This window comes from Octopus bimaculoides, chromosome 29 (genome assembly GCF_046866305.1).
Source record: "Octopus bimaculoides isolate indiv1 chromosome 29, ASM4686630v1, whole genome shotgun sequence".
Classification (NCBI taxonomy): domain Eukaryota; kingdom Metazoa; phylum Mollusca; class Cephalopoda; order Octopoda; family Octopodidae; genus Octopus; species Octopus bimaculoides.
In genome coordinates, this window is record NC_142956.1 from 19,267,541 (window position 1) to 19,291,507 (window position 23,967).

The 23,967-nt window shown below is 38.0% G+C and overlaps 3 protein-coding genes across 6 annotated transcripts; all 3 read left to right on the plus strand.

Annotated features, from left to right (window-relative positions):
* The first annotated feature begins 812 nt into the window (after positions 1 to 812).
* LOC149130427 (uncharacterized) lies at positions 813 to 20,162 on the plus strand. Its single transcript, XM_089345728.1, has 7 exons — positions 813 to 1,163; positions 3,343 to 4,914; positions 5,088 to 5,366; positions 6,351 to 6,473; positions 14,836 to 14,981; positions 15,071 to 15,207; positions 18,108 to 20,162. Exons 2-7 carry the CDS (start codon positions 3,509 to 3,511, stop codon positions 19,875 to 19,877), a joined length of 3,861 nt encoding a protein of 1,286 aa, XP_089201854.1. The 5' UTR covers positions 813 to 1,163; positions 3,343 to 3,508; the 3' UTR covers positions 19,878 to 20,162.
* On the plus strand, positions 4,917 to 15,555 carry LOC128251213 (uncharacterized). 4 transcript variants are annotated; one of them, XM_089345067.1, is made up of 2 exons: positions 4,917 to 6,546; positions 12,605 to 15,555. In XM_089345067.1, the coding sequence occupies exon 2, from the start codon at positions 13,002 to 13,004 to the stop codon at positions 14,661 to 14,663; it is 1,662 nt and encodes a 553-aa protein (XP_089201193.1). In that variant the 5' UTR covers positions 4,917 to 6,546; positions 12,605 to 13,001; the 3' UTR covers positions 14,664 to 15,555. The 4 variants fall into 4 exon arrangements, with proteins under 4 accessions (XP_089201193.1, XP_089201194.1, XP_089201195.1 ...); XM_089345068.1 differs by having other exon boundaries at positions 4,917 to 6,473; XM_089345069.1 differs by having other exon boundaries at positions 4,917 to 6,299.
* On the plus strand, positions 18,235 to 23,493 carry LOC128251239 (uncharacterized). Its single transcript, XM_089345118.1, has 2 exons — positions 18,235 to 18,372; positions 21,606 to 23,493. The coding sequence occupies exon 2, from the start codon at positions 22,011 to 22,013 to the stop codon at positions 22,908 to 22,910; it is 900 nt and encodes a 299-aa protein (XP_089201244.1). The 5' UTR covers positions 18,235 to 18,372; positions 21,606 to 22,010; the 3' UTR covers positions 22,911 to 23,493.
* Positions 23,494 to 23,967: the final 474 nt, after the last annotated feature.

Below are 23,967 nucleotides of genomic sequence, written 5' to 3' on the forward strand. Positions count from 1 at the left end.
AAATTGTGCCAATACCAACCAGTTAGATGGTAGACATAATGGGGGTCTAAAATAGTGTCTGAAGGTTAGCTGTTACCTGCTAGGTTCATATGTATGTATGTATATATAATAGAGAGAAGTTCTCCAGAGTTCGCGACAGGCAGACCCCTACAAGTCGTTTTGTGGGAGACAAAATAGATGATAAAAGATTTCTGTCGCAGCAATGAAAGGTACCCCATCAAATAGAACAAGGCATATATGTACAGTGATACAGAAAGGGAGAAAATATGAATGTGGTGTCTATAACAACGTAAGTCTATTCTCCGGAACAGTCACTGGTGAGGCAAAGTTATAGGCACAGGAGTGGCTGTGGTAAGTAGCTTGCTTACCAACCACATGGTTCCAGGTTCAGAACATGAGGTTACATAATAGGATTGATACATAACACTCCGTTGAATCCTTAACGAGAAATCAATTAAGATTGGGTGTAATGGATATATATAAGACTGTACACTTTCAATGATATACCCACTCTATTGACAGATGTACAGAAGCATTTTTTCATGACTTGTGGACTCTTAGACGACTTACACACACATATATTTATTTGCACTTAAGTTTATGTCCAGTGGAGGCGCAATGGCCCAGTGGTTAGGGCAGCGGATTCGCGGCTTCGATTCCCAGACCGGGCGTTGTGAGTGTTTATTGAGCGAAAACACCTAAAGCCCCACGAGGCTCCGGCAGGGGATGGTGGCGAACCCTGCTGTACTCTTTCACCACAACTTTCTCTCACTCTTACTTCCTGTTTCTGTTGTGCCTGTAATTCAAAGGGTCAGCCTTGTCACATTCTGTGTCACGCTCAATATCCCCGAGAACTACGTTAAGGGTACACGTGTCTGTGGAGTGCTCAGCCACTTGCACATTAATTTCACGAGCAGGCTGTTCCGTTGACCGGATCAACTGGACGTCGTAAGCGATGGAGTGACAACAAATACATGCCCTGTCATAGACTGACCAATGGTTTCGGATCCAGCCAATCAGTAGCGCCATCTATTGGAGTATTAAAGAAATATAATCAGATCAAGGGAAACAACTTCTTCAACACTCTGATTTCCCACCCATTCAAATAATTAATCACGGTGTTTAATTTCTGATCACTGACTCGCAGTCTATATCCGAATACGGTAAGTTGACAAAGATTTACTTTTAAGATTGTAATGGGGATAATAATAATAATACTACTAACAATAATGTAAATAATAGAATTATGTGAACCTCTCGATGTTACAGTCATTATTTTTCGAAGCGAAAATCTAACAATATTAGAAAAATATAGGCACTGTCATGGTATTTTGGCTACTTCCATCATGCTAGCTCCACACGAGGGGCATATTTTTGGGGTATTTAAAAGTCCATGTCTATTAAGCCAATTAATACTATTTTCTGTTGTAGCAGTGGCGATGGCAATATCGCGGTGATTAATTCCAACTTTGGATTACGCGTGGTGGTGGTGGTGGTGGTGGTGGTCATTGGTGGTGCTGATTGGTGTATGTGATTTGTTTTTAAAAACAATAATGAATAATGCAAAAATATATTTATTTATAAAGTTTTAACTGAATTTCATTCTACGGAAATGCATTTTCTAATTTGATAAATTCTACGGAAACAAACGAAGGTGGACGAGTGATAGACAGCTAGCTAGCTAGATAGATAGATAGATAGCTCCGGCCAGTCAGTAGCCAAAGAAACAGATTTCAACTCAAACCAGCAGTAACATTCCTTGTTTGGATTTTTCTACTTTCATTTCTGACAGCTAATACCATGACAGGGCCAAAATATATTTCTTCCACTTAAATAATAACTTCCAAATTGAAATGTTGATTTTTTGTTTTGGGGTTTATGAAAACCTATGGTCGACATGTGTTATAAAGTAAATTTATAAAGTAAATTAATAAGTAAAATGAGAGTAAAGCAGCGTAATTAATTAGTAAAATGACAGGAAACCGATTGAAGAGTGCTTCATTAATTAGTGTTGCCCTGTTGTTAATGAGGCACCGATAAAACGGTAAGTTGATAAAGATTTACTTTGAGGTTATATTAATAATAGTAATGATGATGATGGTTTTCAGTTTTGGTCGAGGGCCAGCAATTTCTGAGACGATCGGAAAGTCGAACACATGGAACCCAGTATTTCCCGAATGGGATGAAAAGCAAAGTTGATCTCGGCCGTATTTGAAATCAGTGGAGGCAAATTGGCCTAGTGGTTAGGGCAGCGGCTTCGATTGCCAGAGCGGGCGGCCGTTGTGAGTGTTTATTGAACGAAAACACCTAAAGCTACAACTTTCTCTCTTTGTTCCTGTTTCTGTTGTACCTGTATTTCAAGGGCCAGTGTTGTCACACTCTGTGTCATGCTGAATCTACCCGAGAACTACATTAAGGGTACACATGTCCGTGGAGTGCTCAGCCACTTGCACATTAATTTCACGAGCAGGCTGTTCATTTGATCAGATCAACTGGTACCCTCGTCGTCGTAACCGACGGAGTGCCTCGATATATATGATTCAGGTGTACAGAAAACAAAAGACAAAAACAGATGATGAAATGACAAGCAGGTGTTTTATATTAACACTCAGGTAAAATGTAAATGTGTTTTACATTTCAAACCTAGATTTTTCGAGAGAAAGGGATGAGGAAACAAATTGAAAAGAGAGAGGGGAAAACGAAACAGAGAGAAAAATAAAGGTGCGGATTAATGTCTCCACCTGTTAGAATGATATATATATATAAATATATATATATATATATATAAATGTATGTATGTATGTAAATTAGTTTTAAATGTTCCATAAGAATCAATGTGTCACCGGCACGAAGGCCAGTCACGCGGTACTAGCAAAGGCCACACTCAAAATGGTGCATTTTACGTGCCACCGGCATGAAGGCCAGTCAGGCGGTACTGGCAAAGGCCACGCTCAAAATGGTATATTTTACGTGCCACCGGCATGAAGGCCAGGCAGGTGGTACTGGCAAAGGCCACGCTCAAAATGGTGTATTTTACGTGCCACCTGCACAGGAGCCAGTCCAGCGGCACTGGCAATGATCTCGCTCGAATGTCTTTACATGTGCCAGGAAGGCGACGTTGGGCACAGGTGCCATCACGATTTCGCGTTCCCTTGCCCCAACAGACTTCGGAGGCTGAGTTTCGTGTCCAATGAAGGAGACGACGTTGGCATGGGTGCCAGTCGTCAAACATAGATATGAAATTGATGAGAATGTTGATGTTAAATTGCAATGTTGAATTAGTTGAATCTCTCTGTTTTTTTAACTATCCTCTTTATCTTACTGCCTCTTTTCCTATTTCAGAATATCCCATCAAAGGAGTTGACAGTTTTTACCTACTGTTTTAAATATAAAGTAAGATCACAAATGAAAGAGACATAGCATTGAATTATTCTCGGAAAATAGTGGCTCAACTCAACATGGAATATATTCATGGAAATGAAAAAAAACTATTAATTCTGTGATATGAATGACAAATTATTTTCTCATAATGAATAATTTAACCGAACCAAACAACCCTGATACAAGAGAGAAACCAAATTCCTGTGATATCTGTGGTAAATCATTCCCTTGTAATAAGTTAATTATACACAAACGTACACATACAGGAGAGAAGCCATTTCATTGCAATATCTGTGGTAAATCATTCCCCCGAAAAGGCAACTTGGTCCGTCACAAACGTACACATACAGGAGAGAAACCATATCATTGTAATATCTGTGGTAAATCATTCTCCGAAAGTAGCGGCTTAACTGCCCACAAACGTACACATACAGGTGAGAAGCCATATCATTGCAAAATCTGTGGTAAATCATTCTCTCAAAGGGGTACCTTGACTCAGCACAAACGTACGCATACAGGAGAGAAGCCATACCGTTGTAATATTTGTGGTAAATCATTCCCCCGAAAAGGCAGCTTGATCTGTCACAAACGTACACATACAGGAGAGAAGCCATATCATTGCAAAATCTGTGGTAAATCATTCTCTGAAAGGGGTACCTTGACTCAGCACAAATGTACACATACAGGAGAGACGCCATATCATTGTGATATTTGTGATAAATCATTTCCCCGAAAAAGCAGCTTGGTCCTTCACAAACGTATTCATACAGGAAAGGACCTATATCATTGCAATTTCTGTGGTAAATCATTCTTTTCGTATACTCAGTTGACTATTCACAAAAGTACACATACAGGAGAGAAGTCGTATCATTGTGACATATGTGGTAAATCATTCTCTCGAAGTGATCACTTGACTGTACACAAGCGTACACATACAGGAGAGAAGTCGTATCATTGTAATATTTGTGGTAAATCATTCTCTCGAAGTAGTGGCTTCACTGTCCACAAACGTATGCACACAGGTGAGAAGCCATATCCTTGTGATATCTGTGGTAAATCATTTTCCCAAAGTTACATGTTGGTCTGTCACAAACGTATTCATACAGGAGAGAAGCCATATCATTGCAATATCTGTGGTAAATCATTCACTAGAAGTCGTGACTTGCCTGAACACAAACGTACACATACAGGAGAGAAGCCATATCATTGCAATATCTGTGGTAAATCATTCTCCCATAGTGGGGACTTGCCTAAACACAAACGTACACATACAGGAGAGAAGCCATTTCATTGCAATATCTGTGGTAAATCATTCTCCTATAGTGGGGACTTGACTAAACACAAACGTACACATACAGGAGAGAAGCCATATCATTGTGATATTTGTGGTAAATCATTCTCTAGAAGTCGTGATTTGCCTAAACACAAATGTACACATACAGGAGAGAAGCCATATCATTGCAATGTTTGTGGTAAATCATTCTCCCGAATTGATAAACTGACTAGTCACAATCGTATTCACACAGGAGGGAGGTAAATCATTCTCTTGCAATAGTATCTTGACTTGTCATAAAAGTATACATGTTGGAGAGAAGCCATATTGTATTATTTATAGCAAAATTGTTCTCCAAAAGTGGGTCACATACACATACTGGAGGGAAGCCATAACATTACTACACCTGTTGTAATTCATTTTTTGAAAATAGTGTTTTCACTATACACGAATATCTTCATAGCAGAGAGGAACTATGTCTTAGTGGTACCTGTGGTAAATCATTCTCTCATAGATCTAACTTAACTGTACGCGAACACATTTCTACAGATGACAAGTCATGTCTTTATGACATCTTTGGTAAACCATTCTCTCAAAAAACACAGAAAACAAACACATCTATCCATATTGTGTATTCACAAACATGTAACTGTATCAATGTCAAAAAGTATTACATAAAAACAATTCAGACTGTTTTCTCTGCAAAAAGACGGTTCGTCCACTTGTCAATTTGGACAACACCTACTTCAGCCACAAGTGTAACTGTATCAAAGTCAAATTTTATTTCATGACAGCAAATTACATTATTTTGTCTTTTAAAAAATCAGTTCCATTTCCCTTGTTAACTTTGACATCACCAACTTTAATCCCATGAACGTAAACTTCAAATTTGTCATCATCTGTAAAAATATTGATTTGATGACTGACGATGTCTGGTTGGATTTTAAGGAATTTGTTAATAAAGAGTGATGAATAAAGAGTTAGTCTGTAATCATTTCCTGTTCGTTATGTTACTCTTTGTCTAGACACTGTCTCCTCTATATCTTAAATATGAAACTAGTTTTTAAACATCGAATGGCTATGGGTGTCCACTAGAATAGAAAAGTAATCAAAGGCAAAATATAGTTGAGAACCCCTGAATTAGATGACCGATTGTATTTGCTCTCACAGTGTAGGTGATTGAAAAGAAGAAAAAAAGAAAAAAAACACACCAAAACACATTTTTTAACCGGGGTCATTTTTATGTATAGCTGAAGAAAGTTCTACAGTGGGAAATAGGAAAGATGACTGCGATTAATACTCCGAATAATGCATCATTGGGTAGAATACATCGTCATTTGTTCGATATACTTCCGATGAAAACGGAGAGGGAAAGGACGGTCCCATGGACCTACAGGGATCTCGAAGGGAACATCGTCCTCCCAGGCTCCAACAGAATGAGCAATTACAAGACGGAATATAGAAGCAGTATCTTTTTTTTTCCTTGGATCGGTGTCAATTGTGAAGAAAGGAGAGGAAATGATTCTAGGAAGGGGACGCAAGTGCGACGGCGCGTCAGGGAACCACATGTTGGAGACGTCTTCTTTCTTAAGGTATCTATAACCGGCTCAAGTCATGTGCTACAAGCAGTCGTAGAGTAAAATATGTGAGTACACTTTATTCAAATAATCTGGTAAAAATTTGAAAACCCTTCTAGGCGAAGTTGTTGCCAGAATGGGACAAAGAAACGGAACGAAACCAACCAGTCAGTAGAGCCATCTATTGGAGAATTAAAGAAATACAGCCATATAAAGGGGAATAACTTCTACAACGCTTCCTGGTAGGTGCACGTGTATTATTAATTAGCGTCGATTAATTATCGATCACTGATTCATTGTTTATATCTGAATACGGTAAGTTGACAAAGATTTAATTTAAGGCTGTAATGGTGGTTATAATACTTGTAATAGTAATGTAATTGATAGAATTATGTGAACCAGTAATTATTTCGAAGCGAAAATCTAACGACATGAGGAAAATATATTTCCTCGTCTTAAATAATAACTTATAAAATGAAATGCTGGTCTGTTGTTTAGGAAAACAACTGTTACGTGTGATATAAAGTAAATTGATTTGTACGATGAGTGTAATGTGGCATAATTAATGATTAAAATAAGAGGAAACGGATTGAAAAATACCACATTAATTAATGTTGTCCTGTTCTTTAGGAAGCATTGATAAAACGTGAAGTTGACAAAGATTTGCTTTAAGGTTATATTGATAATAGTAATGATGATGATGGTTTCAAATTTTGGCTGAGGGCCAGCAATCTTTCATGTGAGCGGGAAGTAGAATGCATAGAACCCAGTATTGCCCCCGAAAGGGAATGAATGCAAAGACGACTTCGGCCGTATTTGAAGTCGGGAGTTTCCGCCGATGTCAGTTTTGACGTTCATTCGTTTCGGGGTCGATGAATAATAAAAATAATCCTTTCCACTTTATGCACAAGGCCTGCAATTTTCTGGGGTAGTGGGCCAGTGGATTAGATCGACCCCAGAACGCAAATGGTACCTAATTTATCGAGCCCGAAAGGATGAAAGGCAAAGGCGACTTCGATGGAATTCCTACTTCGAAAGTAAATACATATAGGGCACTACCCGTGGATTTTTAATAGACAAAATATTGACCTTTACTTCGGGTGGTCCACAGAAATGGAACCTTTGATTAGTTGAGAGTGGCCTCCGGAAATTTTAATAGCCTGGTAGTCACCCTCGGAGTGTGTAGCACAATAAACAATACGTCGACACTCTGGTTGCTGATTATTTTTGTTTTGCTCAATAAAGCTATTGACGAACGAAATGTTATGAAGCATTTTGTTTGGCATGCTAGTGACTCTGCCAGGAAATAATAGGATTGTGTGAACTCTCCAACGTTAGGGCAGCGTTTTCGATTTCCAGAGCGGGCGGGCATTGTTAGTGTTTATTGAACGAAAACACCTAAAGCTACAACTTTCACTCTTTGTTCCTGTTTCTGTTGTACCTGTATTTCAAGGGCCAGTCTTGTCACTCTGTGTCATGCTGAATCTACCCGAGAACTACATTAAGGGTACACATGATCGTGGAGTGCTCAGCCACTTGCACATTAATTTCACGAGCAGGCTGTTCATTTGATCAGATCAACTGGTACCCTCGTCGTCGTAACCGACGGAGTGCCACGATATATATGATTCAGGTGTACAGGAAACAAAAGACAAAAACAGATGATGAACTGACAAGCAGGTGTTTTATATTAACACTCAGGTAAAATGTAAATGTGTTTTACATTTCAAACCTAGATTTTTCGAGAGAAAGGGATGAGGAAACAAATTGAAAAGAGAGAGGGGAAAACGAAACAGAGAAAAATAAAGGTGCGGATTAATGTCTCCACCTGTTAGAATGATATATATATATATATATATATATATATATATATATACAATTGCAGCGTGGAAGGTGTTTATAAGCCATTTAAAATAACACACAAAATCCGTTAGATTCACTTCAACATTTAAATTTAATTTGTCAAAATATTTTCGTCGCTTTGAGACCTGTTCACTGACAAAATTCTGTGCTGCATCTGAGAAAGTAACAGTTAGTTCATGATATATATGTACATGTGTATGTATGTATGTACGTATGTATGTATGTATGTACGTGTACATGTGTGCGCGTATGCATCTGTGTACATGCGTATGTATGTGTGCATGCCTATACACATGTATGTATATATGTATGTATGTGAGTATGCACGTATGTACTTATGGATGTACGTGAGTAATAGGGTAAGTGTGTAGACGTGTTTGTGTGTGTGTGTGTGTGTGTGCATATGTATGTACATGTGAATGTATGTTTATGTACTGATATGTGTGTCAGTTCAAGTTGTATACATGGCAGTTACTTTGTTGAAGGTTGTATATACGCACATATATACATATGCATATACACATATGTAAACACGCACACCCATACATGTGTGTGTGTGCGTTTGCCCCTCTCACCATCGTCTAACGGTGAATTGATACAACGTCTTAGATACATATATGTACATATATAACCTTACTTATACATATATAAACAAGTATACACAATCATATTGACACTCACACACGCTCACAAATATACATATCTCAAAGTATACACGCATATACGCTTAACCGTCACTACACCTATACATATATATACACACACACATACATATATACAACTATGTATGACATTAATACAAATACAAGCATAACGGTTAAAATTCAAATATGCATTTTTTTTTTCTCTCCATAAACATACCACATAGATGTATCTACACACACTCATATCTACACGTACTCGTACGCCCATGCATGCACACACTCATAGTCACATACACAACGCACAACACATACACACATGTGCACACACACACATACATCTACACACACGCACACACATATCAAACTATATACGCTCATACGGTTATATATAATAACATATATGTATGTATTATGCATCTCAACATGTATGTATGGAAAGGAATTCCACGTGTAAAAGAGAAAGAAGGGTGACTATAGAGGTGTACTCCCGTGTGGAATCTGGATGTTACCCCACTCGGATTTTCGGTTGAGAGAGGGTTTGTACTCCTGTATACAGACAGCTTCAGTGACCTGTCTCAGCATTGCATCAGTGGGATGTTTGGACAAGATGTTTAATTTAAGGCTCCCTAAGGAGCCCTTGTGGCAGTCTACAGCATGCTGATAGAAGATGGAGTTAGGTTTCTTTTCAATGTAGTTGTCCAGGTGTTCTTTGAACCTATCATTGATACGCCTAGAAGTCTCACCAATGTATGACTCTGGGTTGGTCGCGCAAGCTCCTTCTTGGCACTTAATTTGGTATACAGTGTTCTTGGTTTTGCAGTTCACGTGTGGGTTTGTAGAACATACTGCACAATTATTTTGACAGATGATTCTATCAAACGGATATGATTTACATAACTCAGATTTGATAGTCCTACCTGTCTTTTCTACAACTTTGATCTTAAGGCCAGTTGCGTGCAGGATTTTCTTGAATGCCTTACTTAATATGCTCTTCGGTGTAGCATCAACAAACATCACACTGTGAAACTTCTTGTTATCATACCAATTGTCGGTCTTATTTCTTTTGTTGGCGTCCCTCTCTAACCTATTCCAGAACTTGTTGCGGTATAGGGGGCATGTACCGTTTTCATCATCTCTTAGGATGCGTACGAATTTTGTTTTTGCTCCATTGTACACCCTGATTCTATCATGTTGTGTGTATCCGGAACGTTGCATTCGGAATATATAGTGCTGGATGTGTTGTTGTCGTTCCTGTGGTTGGCATAGTGGAGATACATTCCTCATTACTCTAAGTCTGTTACGAGGATGTGGATCTTGGCAGTACTTGACATAGCAGAGTCACTACGGGTTACCAGTGGATTAGCCATAGGTTTAGAGTAGTGTGAGTGGAGTAGACAGGGTTTAACATATCCATCAATCATAGTATTTTCTATCCATAGCTCAGTATCTAGGACGGGTAACCTATTACTGGGGTGTTTTGAGGGGTAGTCTACGGTAACCTTTATACTGCTATGGATAGAGTCAGCTATGTGTTGTATAGCTGTCATTACCTGTTCCTCTTTTAGTGGAGTGTTCTTATCTGTATGTTTATTTGTATCATTCTTACATTTCACGACAAGGTTAATGTCGTCAACGTATCGACAGTACATAGCGAAGTGGATGTTACGGGTCGCTAAGCACTGTTTAAATTTTCTGTCCCACCATACCATGAAGAGGTTAGCAACATCACCGGCGATCCCTACTCCAATAGCACCGCCTTTCTCCTGTTTATATAGTTTGCTGTTGAACTTAAAAATATGATTTTTAAGTGTGGTTTTAAGGCTTACACCAATAGCGTGTGCTACAGTAATTCTGATGTCGTGTGCATTTGAGGGTGGGTGGTTTGGTTTCGTCCAGCCATGCCAGCGTTCACAGCGGGTCTTTTTGTATGCTGAGGTAATGGTAGGTGGTCTACCTCGTTTGTTACGGGTGGGACAAGCATACTCAAGGTTATTCCGTTACAGGTATTCATTAGTACAAGTGAGGGTCAGGAAGAGGCCTAGTTCATACACATCCACATTATTAAATATCATATCACTCTCACAAATTATCTCCACACATCTGTCAATAGCAAAGTCCACATATATATATATATATGTATGTATGTATGTAATTAGTTTTAAATGTTCCATAAGAATCAATACATCGCCATTTACGAACACCTAAATAAGGTTAGGTACACGCACATGGAGCTCACAGTAAAGGAGCTTCTACACAGGCCATGCAAGTTGCTGGAAATAGCAGCCAAATATTTCTGAAATGTTGATGAAACTATATTGAACCATGTATTTGATTTCGAAGTATGTGTTCTTGTGTTCATCGCTACTATGTGGCATCATCGGCAAGTGTATTCTCCTATAGCCCTGGCCCAACTAAAGCCTTGTGAGGGAATTTGGCACATGGAAACTGAATTATTTCTACAACAATGTGTGTGTGCTAGTTTGTTTACATCGCTGTGGCTTAATGGTTGGGACTGATAGAATATCTACCAAACTTAAATATACTTACTGGGGTTGATTTATTTGACTGAACCCTTCAAAGAAGTATTCCAGCATGGCCACAGTCCACTCAGTGAAACGGTAACTGGTGCTCTGTATTTTAGTTTATCCAGTTCATGGAACAGCCTTCCCATGAAATTAACTTATAAATGGCGGAGCACTCCACAGACATAGTCCCCAGGGAGATTCAGCATGACACAGTGTGATATGAGATTGGCCCTTTGAATTACAGGTTAGACTCATTTCTGTGTGCTGGTGGGACTGAAGTAATGTGAAATAAATTGCCTTGGGGACACGATGTGTGACTGGGAATCGAACTCACAACCTTAAAGTTGGAGACAAATACCCTAACCACAAAGCCATGATAGTTCACAGGTGACACAAGTGAAAGCAGAGAAAAGAAAAAAAAAATAAAGAGGAAAACATAGATAACTAGAGAAATTCTCAGAGTGATTGGCATTAGGAAGGGCATCCAGCTGTAGAAACTCTGCCAAATCAGATTGGAGCCTGGTGTAGCCATCTGGTTTCACCAGTCCTCAGTCAAATCGTCCAACCCATGCTAGCATGGAAAGCGGACGTTAAACGATGATGATGAGAATATTGTAAAAGTTTCAAATCCTCAATGGATTCTGACCCATGCAAACATCATCATCATCATCATCGTTTAACATCCGCTTTCCATGCTAGCATGGGTTGGACGATTTGACTGAGGACTGGTGAAACCAGATGGCTACACCAGGCTCCAATCTGATTTGGCGGAGTTTCTACATCTGGATGCCGTTCCTAATGCCAACCACTCTGAGAGTGTAATGGGTGCTTTTATGTGCCACTGGCACGAAGGCCAGTCAGGCGGTACTGGCAATGGCCACGCTCGAAGTGATGTATTTTACATGTCACCGGCATGAAGGCCAGTCAGGCGGTACTGGCAAAGGCCACGCTGAAAATGGTATATTTTACGTGCCACCGGCATGAAGGCCAGGCAGGCGATACTGGCAAAGGCCACGCTCAAAATGGTGTATTTTACGTGCCACCTGCACAGGAGCCAGTCCAGCGGCACTGGCAATGATCTCGCTCGAATGTCTTTAGATGTGCCAGGAAGGCGACGTTGGGCACAGGTGCCATCACGATTTCGCGTTCCCTTGCCCCAACAGACTTCGGAGGCTGAGTTTCGTGTCCAATGAAGGAGACGACGTTGGCATGGGTGCCAGTCGTCGAACATAAATATGAAATTGATGAGAATGTTGATGTTAAATTGCAATGTTGAATTAGTTGAATCTCTCTGTTTTTTTAACTATCCTCTTTAAATTACTGCTTCTTTTCCTATTTCAGAATATCCCATCATGTTGACAGAAAAGAAATTTCTTCATTCAGATGTGCCTCTGATATTTTTATCAATTTTCATCAACTAAAGGAAGCCAATATATTTAAAGGAGCATTCATCAATACATCAATCTCTTTCTGTTAATAAACTAATAAAATCTATTGGAATTAACAGCATCATTTTCTCGTCTTCGCTGATTGGTATGTAGAGATGATCACATTACAGGTGGATTTAGCTTGGATAACTTTACAAAGGAGTTGACAGTTTTTACCTACTGTTTTAAATATAAAGTAAGATCACAAATGAAAGAGACATAGCATTGAATTATTCTCGGAAAATAGTGGCTCAACTCAACATGGAATATATTCATGGAAATGAAAAAAAACTATTAATTCTGTGATATGAATGACAAATTATTTTCTCATAATGAATAATTTAACCGAACCAAACAACCCTGATACAAGAGAGAAACCAAATTCCTGTGATATCTGTGGTAAATCATTCCCTTATAATAAGTTAATTATACACAGACGTACACATACAGGAGAGAAGCCATTTCATTGCAATATCTGTGGTAAATCATTCCCCCGAAAAGGCAGCTTGGTCCGTCACAAACGTACACATACAGGAGAGAAACCATATCATTGTAATATCTGTGGTAAATCATTCTCCCAAAGTAGCGGCTTAACTGCCCACAAACGTACACATACAGGTGAGAAGCCATATCATTGTGATATCTGTGGTAAATCATTTTCCCTAAGTTACAGCGTGGTCTCTCACAAACGTATTCATACAGGAAAGGACCTATATTATTGCAATTTCTGTGGTAAATCATTCTTTTCGTATACTCAGTTGACTATTCACAAAAGTACACATACAGGAGAGAAGTCGTATCATTGTGACATATGTGGTAAATCATTCTCTCAAAGGGGTACCTTGACTCAGCACAAACGTACACATACAGGAGAGAAGCCATATCATTGCAAAATCTGTGGTAAATCATTCTCTCAAAGGGGTACCTTGACTCAGCACAAATGTTCACATACAGGAGAGAAGCCATATGATTGTAATATCTGTGGTAAATCATTCTCCCTTAGTTGGTCATTGACTAACCACTTTATTACACATACAGGAGAGAAGCCATATCATTGTGATATTTGTGATAAATCATTTCCCCGAAAAAGCAGCTTGGTCCTTCACAAACGTATTCATACAGGAAAGGACCTATATCATTGCAATTTCTGTGGTAAATCATTCTTTTCGTATACTCAGTTGACTATTCACAAAAGTACACATACAGGAGAGAAGTCATATCATTGTGACATATGTGGTAAATCATTCTCTCAAAGGGGTACCTTGACTCAGCACAAACGTACACATACAGGAGAGAAGCCATATGATTGTAATATCTGTGGTAAATCATTCTCCCATAGTCGGTCAATGACTAACCACTTTATTACACATACAGGAGAGAAGCCATACCATTGTGATATTTGTGGTAAATCATTCCCCCGAAAAGGTAGCTTGATCTGTCACAAACGTATTCATACAGGAGAGAAACCATATCATTGTAATATTTGTGGTAAATCATTCTCTCGAAGTAGTGGCTTCACTGTCCACAAACGTATGCACACAGGTGAGAAGCCATATCATTGTGATATCTGTGGTAAATCATTTTCCCAAAGTTACATGTTGGTCTGTCACAAACGTATTCATACAGGAGAGAAGCCATATCATTGCAATATCTGTGGTAAATCATTCTCTAGAAGTCGTGATTTGCCTGAACACAAACGTACACATACAGGAGAGAAGCCATTTCATTGTAATATCTGTGGTAAATCATTCTCCCATAGTGGGGACTTGACTAAACACAAACGTACACATACAGGAGAGAAGCCATTTCATTGTAATATCTGTGGTAAATCATTCTCCTATAGTGGGGACTTGACTAAACACAAACGTACACATACAGGAGAGAAGCCATATCATTGCAATGTTTGTGGTAAATCATTCTCCCGAAGTGATAAATTGAATAGTCACAATCGTGTTCACACAGGAGGGAGGTAAATCATTCTCTTGCAATAGTATCTTGACTTGTCATAAAAGTATACATGTTGGAGAGAAGCCATATCATTGTATTATTTATGGCAAAATTGTTCTCCAAAAGTGGGTCACATACACATACTGGAGGGAAGCCATAACATTACTACACCTGTTGTAATTCATTTTTTGAAAATAGTGTTTTCACTATACACGAATATCTTCATAGCAGAGAGGAACTATGTCTTAGTGGTACCTGTGGTAAATCATTCTCTCATAGATCTAACTTAACTGTACGCGAACACATTTCTACAGATGAGAAGTCATGTCTTTATGACATCTTTGGTAAACCATTCTCTCAAAAAACACAAAAAACAAACACATCTATCTATATTGTGTATTCACAAACATGTAACTGTATCAATGTCAAAAAGTATTACATAAAAGCAATTCAGCCTGTTTTCTCTGCAAAAAGACGGTTCGTCCACTTGTCAATCTGGACAACACCTACTTCAGTTTCATCACTGTCAACCTCAGATTTGTGAACATCTGTAAAAATATTGACTCTGAGGTAACTTGTTGACTGACAATGTGTGGTTGCCATCATTAGTGTGACATCTGTGGTACATCATTCTCTCATAAAATCCATATGCATATATATGTGGGTATTCACCCACAAGTGTAACTGTATCAAAGTCAAATTTTATTTCATGACAACAAATTACATTATTTTGTCTTTTAAAAAATCAGTTCCATTTCCCTTGTTAACTTTGACATCACCAACTTTAATCCCATGAACGTAAACTTCAAATTTGTCATCATCTGTAAAAATATTGATTTGATGACTGACGATGTCTGGTTGGATTTTAAGGAATTTGTTAATAAAGAGTGATGAATAAAGAGTTAGTCTGTAATCATTTCCTGTTCGTTATGTTACTCTTTGTCTAGACACTGTCTCCTCTATATCTTAAATATGAAACTAGTTTTTAAACATCGAATGGCTATGGGTGTCCACTAGAATAGAAAAGTAATCAAAGGCAAAATATAGTTGAGAACCCCTGAATTAGATGACCGATTGTATTTGCTCTCACAGTGTAGGTGATTGAAAAGAAGAAAAAAAGAAAAAAAACACACCAAAACACATTTTTTAACCGGGGTCATTTTTATGTATAGCTGAAGAAAGTTCTACAGTGGGAAATAGGAAAGATGACTGCGATTAATACTCCGAATAATGCATCATTGGGTAGAATACATCGTCATTTGTTCGATATACTTCCGATGAAAACGGAGAGGGAAAGGACGGTCCCATGGACCTACAGGGATCTCGAAGGGAACATCGTCCTCCCAGGCTCCAACAGAATGAGCAATTACAAGACGGAATATAGAAGCAGTATCTTTTTTTTTCCTTGGATCGGTGTCAATTGTGAAGAAAGGAGAGGAAATGATTCTAGGAAGGGGACGCAAGTGCGACGGCGCGTCAGGGAACCACATGTTGGAGACGTCTTCTTTCTTAAGGTATCTATAACCGGCTCAAGTCATGTGCTACAAGCAGTCGTAGAGTAAAATATGTGAGTACACTTTATTCAAATAATCTGGTAAAAATTTGAAAACCCTTCTAGGCGAAGTTGTTGCCAGAATGGGACAAAGAAACGGAACGAAACCAACCAGTCAGTAGAGCCATCTATTGGAGAATTAAAGAAATACAGCCATATAAAGGGGAATAACTTCTACAACGCTTCCTGGTAGGTGCACGTGTATTATTAATTAGCGTCGATTAATTATCGATCACTGATTCATTGTTTATATCTGAATACGGTAAGTTGACAAAGATTTAATTTAAGGCTGTAATGGTGGTTATAATACTTGTAATAGTAATGTAATTGATAGAATTATGTGAACCAGTAATTATTTCGAAGCGAAAATCTAACGACATGAGGAAAATATATTTCCTCGTCTTAAATAATAACTTATAAAATGAAATGCTGGTCTGTTGTTTAGGAAAACAACTGTTACGTGTGATATAAAGTAAATTGATTTGTACGATGAGTGTAATGTGGCATAATTAATGATTAAAATAAGAGGAAACGGATTGAAAAATACCACATTAATTAATGTTGTCCTGTTCTTTAGGAAGCATTGATAAAACGTGAAGTTGACAAAGATTTGCTTTAAGGTTATATTGATAATAGTAATGATGATGATGGTTTCAAATTTTGGCTGAGGGCCAGCAATCTTTCATGTGAGCGGGAAGTAGAATGCATAGAACCCAGTATTGCCCCCGAAAGGGAATGAATGCAAAGACGACTTCGGCCGTATTTGAAGTCGGGAGTTTCCGCCGATGTCAGTTTTGACGTTCATTCGTTTCGGGGTCGATGAATAATAAAAATAATCCTTTCCACTTTATGCACAAGGCCTGCAATTTTCTGGGGTAGTGGGCCAGTGGATTAGATCGACCCCAGAACACAAATGGTACCTAATTTATCGAGCCCGAAAGGATGAAAGGCAAAGGCGACTTCGATGGAATTCCTACTTCGAAAGTAAATACATATAGAGCACTACCCGTGGATTTTTAATAGACAAAATATTGACCTTTACTTCGGGTGGTCCACAGAAATGGAACCTTTGATTAGTTGAGGTCCAACCCATGCTAGCATGGAAAGCGGACGTTAAACGATGATGATGATGATGGCCTCCGGAGATTTTAATAGCCTGGTAGTCGCCCTCGCAGTGTGTAGCAAAATAAACTATACATCGACACACTCTGGTTGCTGATTATTTTTGTTTTGCTCAATAAAGCTATTGACGAACGAAATGTGATGAAGCATTTTGTTTGGCATATTGGTGATTCTGCCACGAAATAATAGGATTATGTGAACCTTTCGACGTTAAAGTAATCATATAGAAGTGGAAACACATAAAAACATTGAGAAAATCTGTTCCCTCGTCTAGGATATATGAAGCATACCTGTTTCTGAAAGGTATGAGGGAACAAATTTATGGTGGTATGCCAGTCTTTCAATGCCTCAGTGAACTCTGATCCATGCAAGCATGGGCATTAAATGAATGACAGTGTTAATGTTGTAACATTTGCAATGTTGAAGGTCTTTTAACTATCCCCTTTATCTTCTTTCTTTTCCTGTTTCAGAATATCACATTATGTGGATGTAAAAGAAATTTCTCCATTCAGATGTGCCTCTGATATTTTCTACTGACTTTCGTCAATTAAAGGAACACCATATATTTATAAACCACATTCGTCAATACGTCAACGTCTTTATGTAACTAAAATCTCCAACAAACGGTGGGAAATATTTCTTCTGGACAATGGAATTAACAGCAACATCTTCTTGTCATCACTGTCTGGAATGTAGAGGAGGTGATCACTTTACAGGTTAATTAAACTTGGTTAACGTTACAAAGGAGTTGACAGTTTTCACCTTTTGATTTACATATTAAGATCACACATGAAAGAAACATAGCATTAAATTATTCTCTGAAAATAGTGACGCAAATGAACGCAAACATATTCATAGAAATGGAAAAAAAACTATTGTGGTGATATACACAACAAATTATTCTCTCAAAATGGAGAATTTAACTAAACCAAAAGGCTGTGAAACAAGAGAGAAACCATATTCCTGTGATATCTGTGGTAAATCATACTATCAAAAATGTCACCTGACTATACACAAACGTACACATACAGGAGAGAAGCCTTATCATTGTCTAACTTGTGGTAAGTCGTATTCTACCTTCAATGTATTGAAAAGACACCGACGCATTCACACTGGGGAAAAACCATATCATTGTGATATCTGTGGTAAACAATTTTGTCAAAAGAATAAATTGATTGAGCACTCATACATTCATACAAGTGAAAAACCACATTGCTGCGATATATGTGGTAAATCATTTTCTCTAAAGAGTTCCTTGACTATTCACAAACGTATTCATACTGGAGAAAAACCATATCACTGTGATGTCTGTAGTCAATCATTTTCTTCTAATAGTCACTTGATTCATCACAATCGTACTCATACTGGGGAAAAACCATATGAATGTGATATCTGTGGTAAATCATTCTCTTGTAATAGTAACTTGATTCAGCACAAACGTATGCATACAGGTGAGAAGCCATATCAGTGTGATATCTGTGGTAAATCATTCTCTTCTACTAGTAACTTGATTCAGCACAAACGTATGCATACAGGTGAGAAGCCATATCACTGTGATACCTGTGGTAAATCATTCTCTTGCAGTAGTCAATTGACTATTCACAAACGCATTCATACTGGGGAAAAACCATATGACTGTGATATCTGTGGTAAATCATTTTCTATACATTATTCCATGATTAAGCACAAACGCATTCATACTGGGGAAAGACCATATCAGTGTGACATCTGTGGTAAATCATTTTCTGATAATAGCACTTTAACTAGTCACATACGTATACATACAGGAGAGAAGCCATATCATTGTGACATCTGTGGTAAATCATTTTCTGATAATAGCACTTTAACTAGTCACAAACATATACATACAGGAGAGAAGCCATATCATTGTAATATCTGTGGTAAATCATTTTCTGAAAATAGAATGTCTCACAAATGTATTCATACACTTGAGAATCCCTATCATTGTGATATCTGTGGTAAATCATTCTCTTTTAATAGTCTACTGATTCGTCACAAACGTGTTCATACTAGGGAAAAACCATATCACTGTGATATCTGTGGTAAATCATTCCCTTATGAAATTAGCACATATCACAAACGTATTCATACAGGAGAGAATCCCTATCATTGTGATATCTGTGGTAAATCATTCCCTTATGAAAGTCGCCTGTTTCATCACAAACGTATTCATACTGGGGAAAAACCTTACGAGTGTGATATCTGTAGTAAATCATTTTCTAAACAAAATAACTTGGCTAAGCACAAATACATTCATACTGGGGAAAAACCTTATGAGTGTGATATCTGTGGTGAATCATTTTCTAAAAATGGTATTTTAACTAAGCACAAATATATTCATCCAGGTGAGAAGCCATATCCCTGTGATGTCTGTGGTAAATCATTCCCTTATAATAGTAACCTGATTCGTCACAAACGTATTCATACTGGGGAAAAGCCATATCAGTGTGACGTCTGTGGTAAATCATTCACTCAAATGGGTGCCTTGACTAAACACAGATGGACACATACACAAGAGAAGCCATATCATTGTGATACCTGTTAAATCATTCACTGTAAAAAAAAAAAAACGCATCCATCCACATTGGGTGTTCGCAAACATGTAACTGTATCAATGACAAAATGCATTACATAAAAACAATGAAGACTGTTTTGTCTGCTAAAAGACTGTTCGTCCACTTGTCAATTTGGACATCACCTACTTCAGTCCCGGATTTGTGATCATTTGTAAAAATATTGACTCTGAGGTAACTTGATGACTGAGAATGTCTGGTTGGATTTCAAGGAATTTGTTAAAAAACGATGAATAAAAAGTTAGATTGTAACCATTTCCCGTTCGTTATGTTACTCTATATCTAGACACTGTCTCCTCTATACCTTAACCCTTTAGTGTTCACATTATTCTGCCATAATTAATGCTTTTTTATCCACATTGTTTTGAACTAATCATGCATTAACTCGTAGCTATGAGATTTTGATAAGGTAGCTGTTCATTTTTAAAACGATATTGTAGGGTTGGTGTGAGAGACCAGATCTGGCCTGTTTGAACATAGAATAGGCAGAATACTTTTGGCCGGATATGGCCTGTTTAAATGCTAAAGGGTTAAATATCTGAACTGGCACAAGGTCACACCCCTTCAATACTACCTCCTTCCATCCTTGTCATGGGGGCTTTTGTTGTGCGTGGTACTCTGTGATCCTGTCGGTGCTGCAGTCGCATAAAAAGCTCTGTTGCTTGTGCCCTGTAAAGTGTCCCGCTGTGGGTGTCACATAAAAGTCACTGGTGATGTTACCATGCAAAAATGGCACTAGTGATGGTACCATGCAAAAAAAAAAAAAAGCATTGACGATGTCACCTAAAAAGCCGTTGCAAGGACAGAAATATTATAACAAACATGTAGAATATTTACCAAAGATCCTTGGAGGACAACATGTACATAAGCAAGATCTCATAACCAAAGCATGGATCCCAGCACAGGTTGTCAGTGGAACCGAAACTCCCAAGATTATACAAATAATCCTTTCCACTTTATGCACAAGGCCTGCAATTTTGGGGGTAGTGGGCCAGTGGATTAGATCGACCCCAGAACACAAATGGTACCTAATTTATCGAGCCCGAAAGGATGAAAGGCAAAGGCGACTTCGATGGAATTCCTACTTCGAAAGTAAATACATATAGGGCACTACCCGTGGATTTTTAATAGACAAAATATTGACCTTTACTTCGGGTGGTCCACAGAAATGGAACCTTTGATTAGTTGAGGTCCAACCCATGCTAGCATGGAAAGCGGACGTTAAACGATGATGATGATGATGGCCTCCGGAGATTTTAATAGCCTGGTAGTCGCCCTCGCAGTGTGTAGCAAAATAAACTATACATCGACACACTCTGGTTGCTGATTATTTTTGTTTTGCTCAATAAAGCTATTGACGAACGAAATGTGATGAAGCATTTTGTTTGGCATATTGGTGATTCTGCCACGAAATAATAGGATTATGTGAACCTTTCGACGTTAAAGTAATCATATAGAAGTGGAAACACATAAAAACATTGAGAAAATCTGTTCCCTCGTCTAGGATATATGAAGCATACCTGTTTCTGAAAGGTATGAGGGAACAAATTTATGTTGGTATGCCAGTCTTTCAATGCCTCAGTGAACTCTGATCCATGCAAGCATGGGCATTAAATGAATGACAGTGTTAATGTTGTAACATTTGCAATGTTGAAGGTCTTTTAACTATCCCCTTTATCTTCTTTCTTTTCCTGTTTCAGAATATCACATTATGTGGATGTAAAAGAAATTTCTCCATTCAGATGTGCCTCTGATATTTTCTACTGACTTTCGTCAATTAAAGGAACACCATATATTTATAAACCACATTCATCAATACGTCAACGTCTTTATGTAACTAAAATCTCCAACAAACGGTGGGAAATATTTGTCTTCACTGTCTGGAATGTAGAGGAGGTGATCACTTTACAGGTTAATTAAACTTGGTTAACGTTACAAAGGAGTTGACAGTTTTCACCTTTTGATTTACATATTAAGATCACACATGAAAGAAACATAGCATTAAATTATTCTCTGAAAATAGTGACGCAAATGAACGCAAACATATTCATAGAAATGGAAAAAAAACTATTGTGGTGATATACACAACAAATTATTCTCTCAAAATGGAGAATTTAACTAAACCAAAAGGCTGTGAAACAAGAGAGAAACCATATTCCTGTGATATCTGTGGTAAATCATACTATCAAAAATGTCACCTGACTATACACAAACGTACACATACAGGAGAGAAGCCTTATCATTGTCTAACGTGTGGTAAGTCGTATTCTACCTTCAATGTATTGAAAAGACACAGACGCATTCACACTGGGGAAAAACCATATCATTGTGATATCTGTGGTAAACAATTTTCTGAAAAGAATAAATTGATTGAGCACACATACATTCATACAGGTGAAAAACCACATCGCTGCGATATATGTGGTAAATCATTTTCTCTAAAGAGTACCTTGACTATTCACAAACGGATTCATACTGGAGAAAAACCATATCACTGTGATGTCTGTAGTCAATCATTTTCTTCTAATAGTCACTTGATTCATCACAATCGTACTCATACTGGGGAAAGACTATATGACTGTGATGTCTGTGGTAAATCATTCTCTTCCAGTAGTCACTTGACTACTCACAAACGTATGCATACAGGTGAGAAACCATATCGCTGTGATATCTGTGGTAAATCATTTTCTATGCATAATTCCATGGTTAAGCACAAATACATTCATACTGGGGAAAAACCATATCAGTGTGATATCTGTGGTGTATCATTTTCTCAAAATAGCACTTTAACTTATCACAAACATATTCATACTGGGGAAAAACCATATGGCTGCGAGGTCTGTGGTAAATCATTTTCTCTGAATTCTCACTTGACAAGGCACATACGCATTCATACAGGGGAGAAGCCATATCATTGCGATCTCTGTGGTAAATCATTTTCTCAAAATTGTAAATTGAGTAGGCACAAATGCAGTCATACCTTGGGAAAGACCAAATCACTGTGATCTCTGTGGTAAATCATTCTCTCAAAGGATTCCCTTGATTAAATACAGATGGACACCTACAGAAGTGAAGCCATATTGTGATACCTGTGGTAAATCATTCTCTAGAAATAGTCACCTAAGTAGGCACGAACGCATTCATACTGGGGAAAAATCATATCAGTGTGATATCTGCGGCCAAACATTTTCTCAAAGTGATTGCCTCAATACAAACGTACTTATACAGGTGAAATGCATTCTCATTGTAATATATGTGGTAAATCGTTTTCTGAAAATAGCACTTTATCTAGTCAAAAACGTATACATAGAGGAGAGAAGCCGCATCATTGTGGTATGTTTAATGAGTCTTTTAAAAATGCTACTTAAACATACATGTGAGTATTCATACACAAGTGTTATGGTATCAATGTGAAAATTTATTACAACAGGACAACAGCTATGAAACCTTAATATCGTGTATAGATGGAAATACATCAACACAGCAATGACTTTGATTTCTGATGATGATTGTGCTGGAGTTTTGAGGAATTTGTTCTGAGAGAATAAAGGAATACGAAAAATGAATAAAAGTTTGAAGTAACATTGATTTTGTCTTTGTTGTGTTTTCATCATCATCATCATCATAATCATCATCCTTCAATGTCCATTTTCTATGCAGGCATGGATGAGAAAGTGTGACATGAGCTGGCAAGCCAAAGTGCTGCTCCAGGTTCCAGTCTGATTTAACTTGGTTTCTTTGGCTGTACGCCCTTATGGTACATGGAGTATTTTATAAATATGCCTCTTCAAGTATCATAATAGCATGAAACTAGTAGTAGCACTTTTGGTTACTCTTTACTCTTTTACTTGTTTCAGTCATTTGACTGCGGCCATGCTGGGGCACCGCCTTTAGTCGAGCAAATCGACCCCAGGACTTATTCTTTGGAAGCCTCGTACTTATTCTATCGGTTTTTTTTTTTGCCGAACTGCTAAGTTATGGGGACTTAAACATACCAGCATCGGTTGTCAAGCGATGTTGAGAGGACAGACACACAAACATATATATATATACATATATACG

Excerpts from the sequence above, each read along its gene's own strand:
- LOC149130427 (XM_089345728.1), top strand. The coding sequence starts at position 3,509 with ATGACAAATTATTTTCTCATAATGAATAATTTAACCGAACCAAACAAC. Across the intron at positions 4,915-5,087 it reads CGTATTCACACAGGAGGGAG|TGTTTTCACTATACACGAAT; the intron begins GTAAATCATTCT and ends TTTTGAAAATAG. Across the intron at positions 14,982-15,070 it reads ATGTCTTTATGACATCTTTG|TATTACATAAAAGCAATTCA; the intron begins GTAAACCATTCT and ends AATGTCAAAAAG.
- LOC128251213 (XM_089345067.1), top strand. The coding sequence starts at position 13,002 with ATGACAAATTATTTTCTCATAATGAATAATTTAACCGAACCAAACAAC.
- LOC128251239 (XM_089345118.1), top strand. The coding sequence starts at position 22,011 with ATGGAGAATTTAACTAAACCAAAAGGCTGTGAAACAAGAGAGAAACCA.